Here is a 15040-nt window from a genome sequence, read left to right as displayed (position 1 = left end):
GAGATAAGAGTTATGGATATAGTTGGCAGGGGGTGCAGGGGATCTGCAAAATGAACACTGCGGATGACAGACAGATCCCAGTACATATTCTTTACATTTTGTTCATTATGCCCTAATTGATAGCATAGGGGAAATGTGGTATTGCTTCCCATGCAAATTTGTATCTGCCCTGGGAATATATGATAGACCTACTTGCCCAAATTGCATCAAGTCTGTTGTCCTACAAGTCTTTCTGTTTTTTTTTTTTAATTTTTATTTTTTTGTAGTTGTAGATGGACACAATGCCTTTATTTGTTTATTTTTATGTTGTGCTGAGGATTGAACCCAGTGCCTCACGCATGCTAGGTAAGCACTCTGCCACTGAGCTACAGCCCTAGCCCAAGTCTTTCTGTTTTATAGTCAAGATCCTTTTGTATCTCAGAGCCCTTCTCAGAGAAGCTGTGATGGACAAGAGAGTCTCAAATCTAAGCTGGTGATCTGATCAAAAATTGAGTGATGGGGCTGGGGATGTGGCTCAAGCAGTAGCACGCTCGCCTGGCATGCGTGCGGCCCGCGTTCGATCCTCAGCACCACATACAAAGATGTTGTGTCCGCCCGAAAACTAAAAAAAAAAAAAAGATACAAATAAAAAAAAATTGAGTGATCTCCTCTAAGTTATCTTCTTGCCTAAAATTTATATTATATTAACCATTAACCTCCGTTGCCTTTTATAATTCTGTGTTTCATAGCTTCTATTTTTGTTGAATTCTCTATCTATGAATACAGGGACAATGGTTTTGTCTTTATCAACCTGGGAGACAGTTCCTGGGAGACAGAAATCTGGAAATGTAACTCTCTGGGAACATGCTTAAAGTTTATCTAAAACCTTGTGGGGAATTCAGGTTTTAAAAGACATTGGAGAAATGGCAGCCACCACTCTCACTGTTATCTGCCAACCTCATGCTTCCTGTGCTAAAGACGAAAGACCCTCTTTGGTGTCTAGTCCCTTGTCTCATGTCTAATGTAGCCTGTCATATTCCTTTACAGGTGACAGTAGTAGGGGTGGCCCCTGAGGAATTCGGTGACATCCATCAGACACCTTGCATTCAGAACCTGGCAAATTCAGTCTCTTCCAAGAACTTAATGCCAGGTAGGGACTTAAGGCCAATCAGAGGTCACTATCTTCTTTTAAATGTAATACCCCCAGCCTCACTGTACCCTGATCTCAGGGAAGTTTCTTACCCTCAGAGATCTCCAGAGGAGTTTTCTTAGCTTTTTAATTTGATGGCTTTCTGGTGTCCTATCTTCTGGTTAACAAGTTCTTCCAGCTAGAGTAAGTGACTCCCTTTCTTGGCACCAGCATTTCATTCCTGTTGTTTCCTCTTGGCCAGCTGTGTTAATAGATATTTCCTCCATGCTGATGTGGTTACTCACTTTCAGCCCTCTCTTTAGGATGGCTGCCCCACTCACCCACTACCCCTATCATACACAAAATACTTCTTTTCCAAAAAGCTATTTTCTATTCCTTCAAATCAAGATAAAATAGTGATGTCCCTCTCCCTTCCTCTAACCAGCTTCTTCACCTCCTTTCTAGGTTCAATGGGAGACTGCACCTGTCCGAACACTGTGTGAAATACCAGAAGTAGATGCCTGCAGCCTGCTTCCTCCATTCCCAATGCCCAAAGCAGGTGGGTCACCTGGCTTCAGTGCCCACCATTGTCCTCTTTGCCTGGTGGTAGGTATGCTCTCCCTTCTCCTAATCCCAAATAGGGCCATATTTCTTTCTGGGAGTAACATTTTTTTTTCTCCTCTTCTTCTTCTTTTTTTTGAGACTAGGTCTCATTATGTTGCCCAAGAAGCAATCCTCTTTGCTAAGTAGCCTGCCAAGTAGCTGGGACTACAGACATGTGGCAGTGTGTCCAGCTTTTCTGATGGTATTTCTGTTGTTTATTATCTCCAGCAAGAAGACTCAACTCCTTGTCTTGCTAACTTTCAAACCCTTCTCTTCAGAGAGTCCCTCCAGCTATCAAATATCCATTCCTTTTTCTGTAGTTCAGAACCTTTCCCCCCCATTTAGTGGGTATAGAAAAGAACCAGTAATGGGGCTGGGGCTGGGGCTCAACAGTAGCATACTCGCCTGGCATATGTGAGGCACTGGGTTCGATTCTCAGCATTGCATATAAATAAATAAAATAAAGGTCTATCAACAACTAAAATAATTAAATGAATAAAAATTTTAAAAGGGAAAGGGCCAGTAAGTAGATGGTCTTTGAGGCTAGAGGGGAAGGGAGAGGCAGTCCTTTTCTTGGGAGCTGGAAGTCTGAATCCCTAGATGTGCATCCTAGTAGAGTACCTGGATCTTTTCAAGGAAAGGTGTTTTATCTGGTGACTGTTTCCCAGGATTCAGATCTTAGGCTCCCAGAGTCTTTCTGACTCTACTTATTCCCAGACTTCCCTGGGAAATGGAAAATGGATGACTGAAGGGAAGAATCAGCTGGATATTGCTCTTTGGAATTCAGGTGTCAGCTTTCCTCTGGGGCCTTTAAAGAATGTCAGGGGGGTCAGAGCATCTTCCTGCCTACCAGGCCTTAGAGTGACATCATCTTTTCCTCTTGACCCTTGGCTTCCTCTCTCAGCAGCATCCCTCTTACTCCTGCAATTCTGATAGCTCAAGCAGCACTCCCAAATAAGTACCTTCGCTGAGCAAGGTGCTGCTTTCCTTGAGGCAGATGCTTTTGAGTTAGAAGTGGAGCAAGTGAAACAGGGTAGATAAGAGGGCTGAAGCAGATGTTAGAAAGCAGGAAATGTCCCTGGAAGTAGTCACCTAGGAGGTATGTATGGGCTACCTTGATGGTACAGAGAATACCAACATTTATAACTCTTACCCGCCAAGCAGGATGTCTGATTCCTCAAAGCAACCATACCAGTCAGGCAACTGCAGTCTTGGTTTCTGCCACACGAGGGCACTGCTGACCAATTAAAACTCACACCTTAGCAGACAATTTGGGTGAGGGCACCCTTTCTCCTTGACCTCTCAGAGACACCCCCAGAGAGTCTGAGAGCTGAGGGCCAAGGAGTCAGAAGAATTAACTGGAACCACTTGTTCTTTCTTTAAAATGACTTAAGACCCTAAACACTGCCCTAGTAGCCTGCTAGCTCAGTGCACTTCCAGTTGTGCTTGGAAAGCCCCTAGTTCCAGGTACTGAGCAGTTCACACAGGTGCTCTCTCCTTCAGGGTATAACAGGTTCTAGCTGTCCACCCCATTGTCCCCTTGCCTCCTGAAAATTGCTTTCTGGCCCAGAGGGTGGGGGTGTCTATGGTTTTTAGGGGGGAGAATATTTTACAAGTATTCCAAGTGTCTTTGTTAGTGAGAAAGTATTGGGGGGCTGGAGACTGAAAAAGTGTGTCACCCCATCATCTCTTCCAGCACAGACCTGAAGAACTCATGACAGTCTAATAGATGTGTTTAGACTGAGTGGCTGGAGTACACTCAGGATACCTCTAGGCTCTGAGCCAGAAAAGGTGTCAGAAAACAGGATGGGAAAGGGGGCTGCTTTGGTCCTTGTGCCTCATACCCACCCTATGCAATGTCATGGCTCTGTTAGTGATGCCAAATGGCCAACAGGCTTCTACAGGAGTGAGGACCCCACAATTGACCCTCAGTCTCCATGAAGCTCTTCCAGTCTGAATAGGCTCAGGGAGATGACAGAGGTCCTCTTCTTCCTCCTCCCCCCATGCCTGAGGGCCCCTCCCCAGGAGGACAGCTTGATTAAACAGTCGGTGCTACTGGAATTACTGCACAGCTGGCGCTCCCCCCAGCACCCTGAGCAGAGCAGCAGTGCAGATTAAAATCTCCAATTAGCGTTACAGTGAAGTGAGGAGGTGCTGAGGCTGCCAAGGAGGCCAGGCGGGGGCCCTGGGTCAGCACCCCCACTCCTGCCTGGATTCTGAGTGCCACTCTTCATCACCCTTTCTTCTCTAACTCCTCTTCAATGTGCTAAGTGCCTATTAGCCTTGTATCACTTGGGGCTGGAGGGCTTGGGATGGGGTGGGGCAGATGTATAACCTGGAAAAATCTGGGGATCCTTTAAGGATGGAGGAGCATGAGAATGGTCAGAGCTTGTCCTAATCACAGCCTGCCAGCAGCCAGGCCAAGGTGACTTCCCTCTAGTGCTACTGCTTTTTGCCTAAAGAAAAAGCAAACAGAACAGGTCCCTCTAAGCCCTCTTTCCCATTAAGTACTTAGGGACATGGTACCCACATGAACATCCATCTTTGTATATTTGATCCTATCTGATCCATCTGCTCCCACCCAAATTATGGCTCCTTCCTCTCTCCCTCTCTCCCTCCCTCTCCCTCTATCTTTCTCTCAGCTTTCCTGCAGGAAAGGTACAGCCAGACTCAGGAGCATCACCCTGCCCTGCCACCTGGGTCCCATCCGGCTCCTCACTCCTTGTTATCTTCTTCCTAGTTTGGGGATGAGCCGAGATATGCCAAGAATGGAAGTCTCAGATCCTCCCAACCCCTAAATATTACACACCATTCTAAGATCCTTCTTTCATTTATACTCCGTCCTTCACGTATCAAGCCCAGAAGCATGGCAGCAGAGCTAACCATACCCTCTGATTGCCCTCTGCCCCTTTAAGGGAAATGGAGGTGGGTACCCAGCTGACTGAACCTACTCACACCTCCAGAAATTAGACACCAGGGCACGGTGCCACCCTCCCAGGCTGGCACATGCTACCCTGGCAGAGGTTCAAGTAGCCCCCCATCATACTCCCACCCCTATGTCTTCCTCTACTCTCTCCCTCTTTCTCCGCCCCCCACTCTTTTCTCAGCTCAAAGCACAGCTGAGCCTTAGAAGGAGGGGTGGGGGTGGAGAGACCAAGCTGGGGCAAGGGGGTGTAGAGCTCCAATAGCACGTTTTCACCTGCCATTTAATTGGATGTATTTTTAATTAATGGGACCTCAGGGACCAACATGAGACAATCTGATCTCTGAATAGGGACAGGGGAGGGATTGGGTAAGGGAGGAGGATTGGGCCACTGGGTGCGGTTACCGGGAACTCGGGCCCATCAATCACTGGCCACTTTGCGTTCTGGCATGGAGAATAGCAAGGTAGAGGAGGAGGGGAGGCACTGGGGAGAGGTGCCAGGATTTCCCCCCTGCCAGGACCTCCAAAAGGGATGGAACTATGCTGATTGACTCAAATCTTAGAGCCCAAAATTGCAATCAGAATAATAGGTAAGGCTGTTTTCTTGCCCCTGGGGTTTTGTCTAGTTGGGTTTTTATCCCAAGGAGTGCTGTAAAATTGTGAAAGGAATGTGGGGACAGAGGTTTGAGATCCCTGAAGGAAAGTACAAGAGCTAAGGACCATGGAACTAGAGACTATGATGAGAGGGAAGAGAAAGGCAGATTTCAGAGATATTTCTGTTCAACCTCCATATTTGGGGTTGAACCCAGGACCTCACACATGCTAGGCAAGCTCTACCACTGAGCTATATCCTCAGCCTTTCTACATTTTGACTTGAAACAGTGCCATCAAAGTTACCTGCAAAATGGCATGCAAACTAGGACTGGTGCCTTTTAGGGTCTGAATCAGAGAATCTTTTCTGTTCCAAGGAAGGGAACTTGGAGCTCATCTTGCCTGACCCCATTATTTTACAGATGTGGAAACCAAGACCCAGAGAGGGGAATTCATTTGAATCCTGTCTTGGAGCTGCTTTTGTTCCTGGGTTTAGAAAGTTCCTGGGAACACAGGGAAAGGAAAGGTAGGTATAGTGGGAGGAAAGTCAAATGAAGAGTCAGCAGGACATTATATTCTGTTGCCTGAAGCCTCATGTTTTTGTCCCCTGAGTCTGGGAAGCAACTTAGGGAGTCAAGCAAGTGCATTTTCTATGGAGCATTACTGGGAAACATTTTCTTTCTTTCTTTTTTTAAATATTTTTTAGTTGTTGATGGACCTTTATTTAATTTATGTGTATGTGGTGCTGAGAATCAAACCCAGTGCCTTACGCATGCTAGGCAAGAGCACTACCACTGAGCCACAACCCCAGCCCATGGGGGACATTTTCTTTATATAGCCTGTTTCATAGTTCATCTCATCCATTCCCTTGATTCCAAGCAGTCAGATTTCCTTTAGTCCCCGTTCCAGAATTTTATCTTAACTTCTAAGGGAAGGAAATGAACCAATTATTCCAACTTTTTAACCTAGAAATAAATCTTCCAGTCAACATTAAATATGGAACTTTGTTAGAAATCTTCTCACAAGTTTCCCTGCTATAATATAAACCACTGGAGAAAGCTATGCCAAAAAGTATAATAAGGGGTAGTCTTATACCTCTTGTCCAATGTCTAAGCCTAGAACAGAGACAGAATTCAAATTCAAGGCCCTAAAGGCTGAATTAGAAAAGCCCCTAAATTCATGTAGTACCCTGCCCTAGGGCTCTTGGTTAGGTCCCATTTGGTTCACGTAGTGTTGATGTACCCTGGAAGAGAAAAGCAAGTTTCCAACCGCCTCCATTCCTACTAGCTTTCTTTTGTCACTGTTTATGAGCTAGGGTTAAAGAGGGAAGGATGAAGGCAAATGGGGCCTTTACCACCAGGTTGCCAAAGCTTAATTTCTTGGCATCCTCCCCTTTCCTGAATATATTCAACATTCTTTGTTCTGTGCTTCATGAGGCTGACTTGGGGTAAGGGCAAGATTAGGCACAAAGTTTGGAAGGCAGTGCCAGGGGAAATTTTGTCACAGTTTTCATGCCCCCACATCTTTTTTCCCACCCCCAGAATTGTCTTCTCCTCTAGTTTAGTACCCAGGCCCTGGGGAAGAGCAGGATCTGCCTATGTAAGTGCCCCCAGCCTCATCCTGCTCTGCCTTTAGACCCTCAGAATCTGCCCCTGGTCTGTCTGATCCTTTGCCTTCTCCACTGCAGCCAAGATAAGAAGGTCCTCAGGTCCCCCAAGGACAGACTAGGAAGAATTCTTCTAGGACCCCTGCCGGCTTCCAAGGGTATCAAGGCTGTTGGTAGGGGGAGAACTGTGGCAGGGACTGCAAAGAAAGTTCTTCTGTTGGGTGAGATGAGGTAGAAGGCTGCAAAGAGACAATATGGAGAGGTGACATTTGGAAACTGAGTCCTGTAGTCCCACTTGTGGAGTTGACTGCTGAATGTAAGGCAGGACAGTCATAGGAAGTATTATTTGGGGGATATATTAGGTGGGTGCTGTTTCTACTCTGGAATGCAGAGCAATGGAAAAGAGCATGCAGTAAGGGAGGAGAGAGGATGGCAGGCTTTCTCTGAAAAAGAGCTAGCCACCCTTTCTCTTGCTGATGGTTGCCCTTTGTTCATCCCTACTTCAACATACTGGGGGAATATGGAAGGGGCAGAAAGGCCCTTAAAGTACTCACTCCAGATTCTGGGTGTTTTTCAAAGAAATAGAGCTTCCAGGCTGGGGTTATAGCTCAGCAGTAGAGTACTCGCCTCGCACGTGCAAGGCCCTGGGTTCGATCCTCAGCACCACATATAAATAAATAAAATAAAAAGTTTAAAAAAAAAAAGCCCCTCTCTTAAAAAAAAAAAAAGAAAGAAAGAAAAGGAAAAGAAAGAAAGAAAGAAATAGAGCTTCCTTTCTTTCAACCCTACCAGGTCTACCTCATATTCCCAAGGTCTAGCCAAGGGTTCCAGATCCACAGCCTGGAGTCCAGAAGAAGTTCAGAGCCTTTTGTGGAAAAGAAGGGTAGATGTGAAGTGTTTGGAAGGTAGAGAAAACAGTACCCAGAATTCTCTGCCTTCTGGAAAAAAAGAACTAGCCACAATGCTCAGCAATGGCCTAGGGTTTAACTTTTACTCTAAGGGGACCCCTTTCCTCCTCCCCATTTTCCCACTGTATGTGGTTGGGGGAGACCTGGAAATCTGAACCTCTTACCTTGACACCTGGAAGGCTGTTATGCAGATCCCCTCTCTATAATTCCCAAAGCTATGGAGAAGGGGAAAGGAAGAGAAAGGGGTAGATGGAGGTGGCTGTACCATGGTGTTCATTAGCACTCAAGGAGAGAGGCCAAGGAGAGAAACTGGCCAGAGAGAAAGCTAAAAGGAGATACCTGCTCCCTGCTCCTGAAACAGCATCCTTACCCCATCCTCTCTTGCTTCCCCTCACATGCCTATGGGGCTATATGCCTGAGTGTGCCAGCTCTCCTGGCTGGTTATCCTGCTCCATGGAGACGGCAGCCAGCACTCTGCCCCTGCATAGAGCACATGCAGTAGTCTCTCACACTCCTGTGCTCAGTCATCTCAATGTGCCTGTGTTACAGATTACTATTATTAGGGATGAAAGAGGGCTGTGGCCCTATGGGTAAGAAGATGGTGGGCTCTGGGGCCTTTTGGGTGCATTTTGCTTGGCTGGAGGAGGGGGTAGGGAGAAGGCTGCTGGCAGCTCAGCAGAGCCTGAGGTTCTAGTGACTCACAGCAGTGGGGGTGGCTCATAAAAACAACAGAGGGGAAGGGGGCCCAGGCCTATTAGAACTCTCTTTGCTCCTTCTCCCCACTTTGAACTCTGTGGATGAAAAAATCTCTCATCTAGATGAGGAGAGACCCTAGCTATGAAAAAAGAAGGAAGTGGGAGAAGAGAAGAGAGCAGGAGAAGCTGAACATTCTCAGAGGAGCAGCTTCCCATAAGGAGAGTCCAGTTATTCTTGCCTTACTGTATCTATGGATTGCACAGGGAGTACTGGGCATTCACATGTGCTAAGGCCTCCCAGTATCTCTGGACTTTTTCCAGAAGAAAGCTTTCCAAGTACACCCAACTATTTCTCCCTGCCTCATTTGCCTGCCTCACCAGTGAATTATGTACCCAGTTGACTCTACATTTTCAGAAATTAAAAAACAAAACAAAATGGGGCTGGGGATGTGGCTCAAGCGGTAACTGGCTTGTCTGGCATGCGCGCGGCACTGGGTTCGATCCTCAGCACCACATAAAAATAAAATAAAGATGTTGTGTCCACCAAAAACTAAAAAATAAATATTAAAAAAAAAAAAAAAAACAGGGCTGGGGATGTGGCTCAAGCAGTAGCGTGCTCGCCTGGCATGCGTGCGGCCCAGGTTCGATCCTCAGCACCACATACAAAACAAAGATGTTGTGTCCGCCGAAAACTAAAAAATAAATATTAAAAAATTCTCTCTCTCTCTCTCTCTTTAAAAAAAAAAAAAGAAGAAGAAAACCACTGCAACAAGATCAGAACCTAAAAGAATTATCACCTTTTCTCAGTAGTTTCTTCCTTAGAAAGAGACACCTAGGACCAGAGAGGAGCAGCTAGGGGTATTTAGATTGGCAGAACAGGCTGTTGGTACAGAATGAACAGTGGGTGCAGAAACACAGGTCTTTAAAAGTGCTGATGCCTTCCCCTCTCACAGGCCAGTGGGCAATATACATTTCTATCCTTTTTGAATCAGGGGATGATAGAGTACTGTGCTGAATATCATAATAGAAAGAGATCAGAAGGTAGACTAAGACAACTGTCTATGCCTGTGATCCTAGTCCTGGGGCCTGTGACCGAGCCTGAATTTTCACTTGCCTATTCTGTTTCATTGCAGGTGGCTCTACTTTTCAGCCAGGGTAAAAGCCTTCTGTCCAACTGTTCCTGGTGATCCAGAGATGGCTTTTTTTTTGGTGAAAGAGACAGACCAATCACTCTTTGTGCAGGGAGATGGAATCAGCTATACCATTCCTCTCTCTGGCAGCACAAGTTGAGAGACCCCATAATAAAGTTTAGTCCTGAGCTAAGCTAACCCATCACCTGCCTTGAGTATAAAATTGAGGGGGAGCCTGGGTATATTAGTTAGGGTGTAGGTAGATGGGGGGCTTAATCCCCAGAAGAGATAAGAATAACTCCTCTATACCACTTGCTGCTTATCCCTCCTCTTTTTTGATTGATTGATTGGTGCCAGGGATTGAACCCAAGAGCACTTAACCACTAAGCCACATCCCCAGCCCTTTTTATTTTTTATTTTGAGACAGGTTCTCACTAAGTTGCTTAGGACCTCACTAAGTTGCTAAGGCTAGTCTTGAACTTGTGATCCTCTTGCTTCAGACTCCCGAGTCACTGGGGTTACAGATGTGCACCATTGCATCCAGCAATCCACCTATTTCTTAAAACTCCTTTCTGTGCTCCCTTTTCTTTGACCTCCCATTAACTACCCCCATTTCTGGCCACCACATCTTCTCCAGTCTGAAAGAACATGGTAAATACTTTTATGTTCCCTGTACTTTTATCTCTCTCACTCTCTTCCTCTCTTCCCAGCTCCCAACTGAGAACTACCAAGATTTCAATTCTTTCCACCAGTGAACGCCTCCAGGATCTGAACCCAGGATCCTTATCCTCTGCTATCCTACCCTGATCCTGAAAATACCATTGAGGTGGGAAGGACTCATCAGTCCTCATCCTTCCACAAGTATACCCAGGCCAGGACTGATATGTCCACTGGTATTAAGGGCCCTGCCCTGGAACAGAGGGCAGCCCTAGGTGTACACTGGGGCCCCGGCCCTGAATGCATGTCTGCCTGTGCATTGGGTACACTGGTTTATTAGTGTTATTTCAGCATTGTGATGCAGAGAGAGTAAGTGTAACAGCTGCTCCTTGCTTGCAGTGTTTATTGTTACCTAGAGACAACCTCCTGGCTTTTTCCCAGCTCCCCCTCCCCCCCAACCCTGCCCCCCCTCCCTGCCAACAATCCTGCTCTCCCTACACTGATGGGAAATTTATAGCTTGCCCATACCATGCCTTTAACCCTCTCCTGTCCATAGGGTAGATGGACCAAGGGGAGCCAAAGTGAGCAGTGAGCATGCTTGGGCCCCAGCAAGGTAGAATAACAATCTGGAAGAGGGAGGGAGGAATGACACATACCCCTCCATTCTATGTGTCCAATCTCAGGCCCCAGTTGCCCTCCTATCTTTCATGTGGAGAAAAAAGAAGAAAGAACTTCAATCCTGGCTTTGACATCCTAGAAGAGCTCCTTTGGACTTAGCATTGGGATCTCAGCATCCTCCTAACAAAATTATTCCTTTCCATGAGCATCTCTAAGCACCCAGTTTGGTTGCCTGGACCTGCACCATATACAGTGAGCTGATATTGAAAAGGAAGGGAAATATATAGTGGCAGAATCCCCAGCCCCCTCCTTTCTGAGAGAAAGGTAACTATAGAGATGTCATATTGAGAATAGATAAGAGCCTCTGGGGAGAGAGATGCCAGCCAGACCTCTATAGCTGGGTAGATGTCAAACACGAAGCCCACTGCTGATCCTGATGGGAAAAACTGCCCACCTTAACTTCACTCTGGGCCCAGCACTAAGGTCCCAAAGACTCCAGGGCCATTCTCCAAGCTGGCCTTGGTCTGACTGGGCTACTCCTTTTTTGTGTGTCCTTCCTGCTTGTCTTTTAGTTTGATACCTTGGGACAGATCCAAAAGACCCAGGAGACTGAAGCATCCTAGGCATGGCCTCAACAAATCTAGAGAGAGAGAAGCCCTCTCTATTCCCTAGAACCTTTCATGGAGGAGTACTGTGTCATCTCTTCACCATCCTCACTGGAAACAGAAGAGAGGAGAAGGGGTTGAATTTTAACAGAAAGCATACAGGTTAAACAGAAAAACTTACTAATGGGATGAAAGACTTTAGAATAGGCCTGCTTCTCTCTCCAGAGATTTTTTCTTTTGCCTGCAATGAGTTAAGTTGGAAGAACAAGGATACTTTTCCAGGCCTCCTCCAGACGGTGTCAGCATGCTTTCCACACAGTACACCCTTCGTCAGTCCTTCGAATGTAGTATGTGGAGTTAGATCACAATTTTTTGGAGGCAGACAGCCCTAGGTTCCAGTGCCAGCTCTGCCACTTACCAGCTACCTTGATAAGTCACCTCTTTGAACCCAAATTTCCTTGTCTGTGATATGCAGATGAACATCTACCACTAAGGTTGCTGTGAAAATTTTGTAAATAATGTTATAAAGAACATAGGATACAGGGCTGCGGCTGGGGCTCAGTGGTAGAGTGCTCGCCTAGCATGTGTGAGGCACTGGGTTCAATCCCTGGCACCACATAGAAATAAACAAATAAAATAAAAGGTATTGTGTCTATCTGCAACTGAAAAAAGAAGAAGAAGAAGAAGAAGAAGAACCACCAAGGATAGTACCAGATATTCAGTAAGATACTCAGTGCCCAATCAGCAGTGCTTGATGTAGTAGAACACTGTTATTTTTATGTCCTCAGGGATGACATTGCTTCAAAGACTCCATGATTCCCTGGAGATTATCGCCATATGTGTGTGTGTGTGTGTGTGTGTGTGTGCGCGTGTGCGTGCGTGCACATGCATGTGCACATGCACATATGCACATGCATGTACTAGGGAGAATGTTCCCAATTTTCTTCATTATGTGAGTAGGAATATAAGTCCCCTGGAAAGGAAGTAGCCCCAATCTCTTGACTCAGACTCCCTAAGAAATCATTTTGATGCCTTGCTAGCCAGAAGAGGGGCCATTCTCATGTGCCACTTAGCCATTGTTCTGCCTGAAAGTATAGCTTTATTCAGGATGGAACTGGGAGAAATAGCCCTTAGAAGAATAGCAACAACTTACATTTTCCAGGCAAAAGTTTGTCAAGTTTATCTACATTAGCTCTTTAAATACCAAAAAAAAGAAAAGCAAATTCCATTTATTGAGTGCCTGCTATACATTTTATTGAGTATATTTTTAAAGTATGTTTGAAATTTATAGAGTATTTTATCACCTAGATACACCATAATTTATAAGACTTATCCCCCGTTTTTAATCACTTAGATATTTTTACTGTTATAAATAATATCACAATGAATATCTGAACACATAAAACTTAATGTATTTTTTTTTAATCTTTTTTTTTTTTTTAGGAGAGATTTTTTTTTTTTAGTTTTCGGTAGACACAACATCTTTGTTTGTATGTGGTGCTGAGGATCGAACCCGGGCCCGCACGCACGCCAGGCGAGCGCGCTACTGCTTGAGCCACATCTCCAGCCCATGTATTTTTTTTTTTTTTAAATTTTTTATTGTTGGCTGTTCAAAACATTACATAATTCTTGATATATCATATTTCACACTTTGATTCATCCAGCCCATGTATTTTTAATGATAAATTCCAAGAAGTAGAATTACTGGGTCAACAGATACAAATATCCCCCCTACATGGTTATGATCATTTTATTGATTACCCTAATGAGAATAACATTTATTAATCTTCCTCTTTGGAATTTCACAAAGGAAACACAAGGGCTGCCCCTTCTGCCTCTTATTTCTAGTAGAAACATTAACGATTTATCATGGCTTTTTTAAAAAACTGAGATAATTGTAGATTCACATGTAGTTGTAAGAAATAATAAGAGCCCTTGTTCATTTTTCCCACTTTCACTGAATGGTAACATTTTGCAAAACTATAGTATACTATCACAATCAGAACATTGACCTTGATGCAATCACCAATCTTGTAAAGATTTCTCTAGGGCTGGGGATTTGGCTCAAGCGGTAGCGCGCTCGCCTGGCATGCGAGCGGCCCAGGTTCAATCCTCAGCACCACATACAAACAAAGATGTTGTGTCCGCCAAAAAATAAAACATTGGGGCTGGGGATGTGGCTCAAGCGGTAGCGCGCTCGCTTGGCATGGGTGCAGCCCGGGTTCGATCCTCAGCACCACATACAAACAAAGATGTTATGTCTGCCAAAAACTAATAAATAAATATTGAAAAACAAACAGACAAATAAATAAATAAAAGCAGGATCTCTCTATGTTAGTTAGGTCCTTGCTAATAAAAAAAAAAAAAAACATTAAAAAACTCTCTTAAAAAATAAAAATTAAAAGATTTCTCTAGTTTTACTCGTGTGTGAGTGTGTGTATATGTGTGTGTGCATATTAAGTGCTATACAATTTTATTACCTGTGTAAATTCATATTTCTATCACTACAGTCAAGATGCTGAACAGTTCCAGCATCACAAGAATTCCTCATTTTTTTTTTAATTACACCTATTTCTCCACTCCATCCCCTCCTTAACCCTTGCAGCACTGATCTCTTCTAAAATTTTGTCATTTCAAAAATGGAATCATCTGGGCTGGGATTGTGTCTCAGTGATAGAGCGAGCACTTGCCTAGCACACGTGAGGCACTGGGTTCAATCCCCAGCACCACATAAAAAAATAAATGAATAAAATAAAGTTATAAAAAATGGAATTATCCAATATACAATTTTTAATTGACTCTTTTAATATAGCTTAATTCCCTAGAGACCCATCCAAGTTTTTATGTATATCAATAGTTCATTCCTTTTATTTATTCCATGGTATGGACATACCACAGTTTGTTTAACCATTTACCTGTTGAAGGACATCTGGGCTGATTTGGTTTTGACTATTTATTACAAATAAAACTGTTACAAACATTTATGTATAGATTTTTGTATGAACATTTTTTGTATGAACACTTTTTACCATTACTAAGTTGCTCATCAGCAAAGTTCTCTCACTGTAATTTCTAGCAATGAATGAAATAGCTCATTTCACTTGGTTTGCTGAGGGTTTGGTTTTGTTTTTATTGCAGTACTGGGGATCAAACCCAGGGGCACTGTAACATTGAGCTATATTCCCAGCCTTGTTGATACTGGGGATCACACCCAGGGGTCCTTTACCACTGAGCAGCATCTCCAGGCTTTTTTTTTTTTGTACCAGAGATTGAGCCCAGGAGCATTTAATCACTGATCCACATCCCCAGCCCTTTATATTTTTTGTTGTGAGACAGGGTTTCCCTAACTTGCCCAGGCTAACCTAGAACTTGTAATACTACTGCCTCAGGCTCCCAAATAGCTGGGATTTCAAGCATGTAACACTATGCCCAACTTGTTGAATGTTTTATATTCACAATTATTGAATTTCTTAATCCTTTGGGAATGGCACTACTATTACCTCCATTTTGTTGCTGAAGAAAATTGAGACTTGTGGTAAGTCATTTACTCAATATCATCTGCTGTTAAGTGGAGGAGACTTTTCTACACTTGAGGA

The 15040-nt window shown here is 44.4% G+C and overlaps 1 protein-coding gene across 6 annotated transcripts in view; it reads left to right on the top strand.

Annotated features, from left to right (window-relative positions):
• The window catches only part of Cdk12 (cyclin dependent kinase 12), an 86792-nt gene extending 73989 nt beyond the window's left edge, over positions 1 to 12803 (top strand). For 2 of the 6 annotated variants that reach the window (XM_048785210.1, XM_048785241.1), the window contains 3 exons: positions 1027 to 1129; positions 1574 to 1667; positions 5648 to 7741. In XM_048785210.1, the coding sequence (XP_048641167.1) occupies positions 1027 to 1030 (4 nt within the window). In that variant the 3' untranslated portion in view covers positions 1031 to 1129; positions 1574 to 1667; positions 5648 to 7741. Of the gene's footprint in view, positions 1 to 1026; positions 1130 to 1573; positions 1715 to 5647; positions 7742 to 9567; positions 9763 to 10274 lie in introns of those variants that run through there. The other 4 variants (XM_048785230.1, XM_048785216.1, XM_048785221.1 and 1 more) reach the window with 4 other exon arrangements.
• The last annotated feature ends 2237 nt before the right edge of the window (positions 12804 to 15040 follow it).

This window comes from Marmota marmota, unplaced genomic scaffold, assembly GCF_001458135.2.
Source record: "Marmota marmota marmota unplaced genomic scaffold, marMar, whole genome shotgun sequence".
In the NCBI taxonomy this organism is placed as follows: domain Eukaryota; kingdom Metazoa; phylum Chordata; class Mammalia; order Rodentia; family Sciuridae; genus Marmota; species Marmota marmota.
The sequence above is the reverse complement of the archived record's forward strand: the minus strand, read 5'-3'. Positions and strand labels throughout refer to the sequence as shown.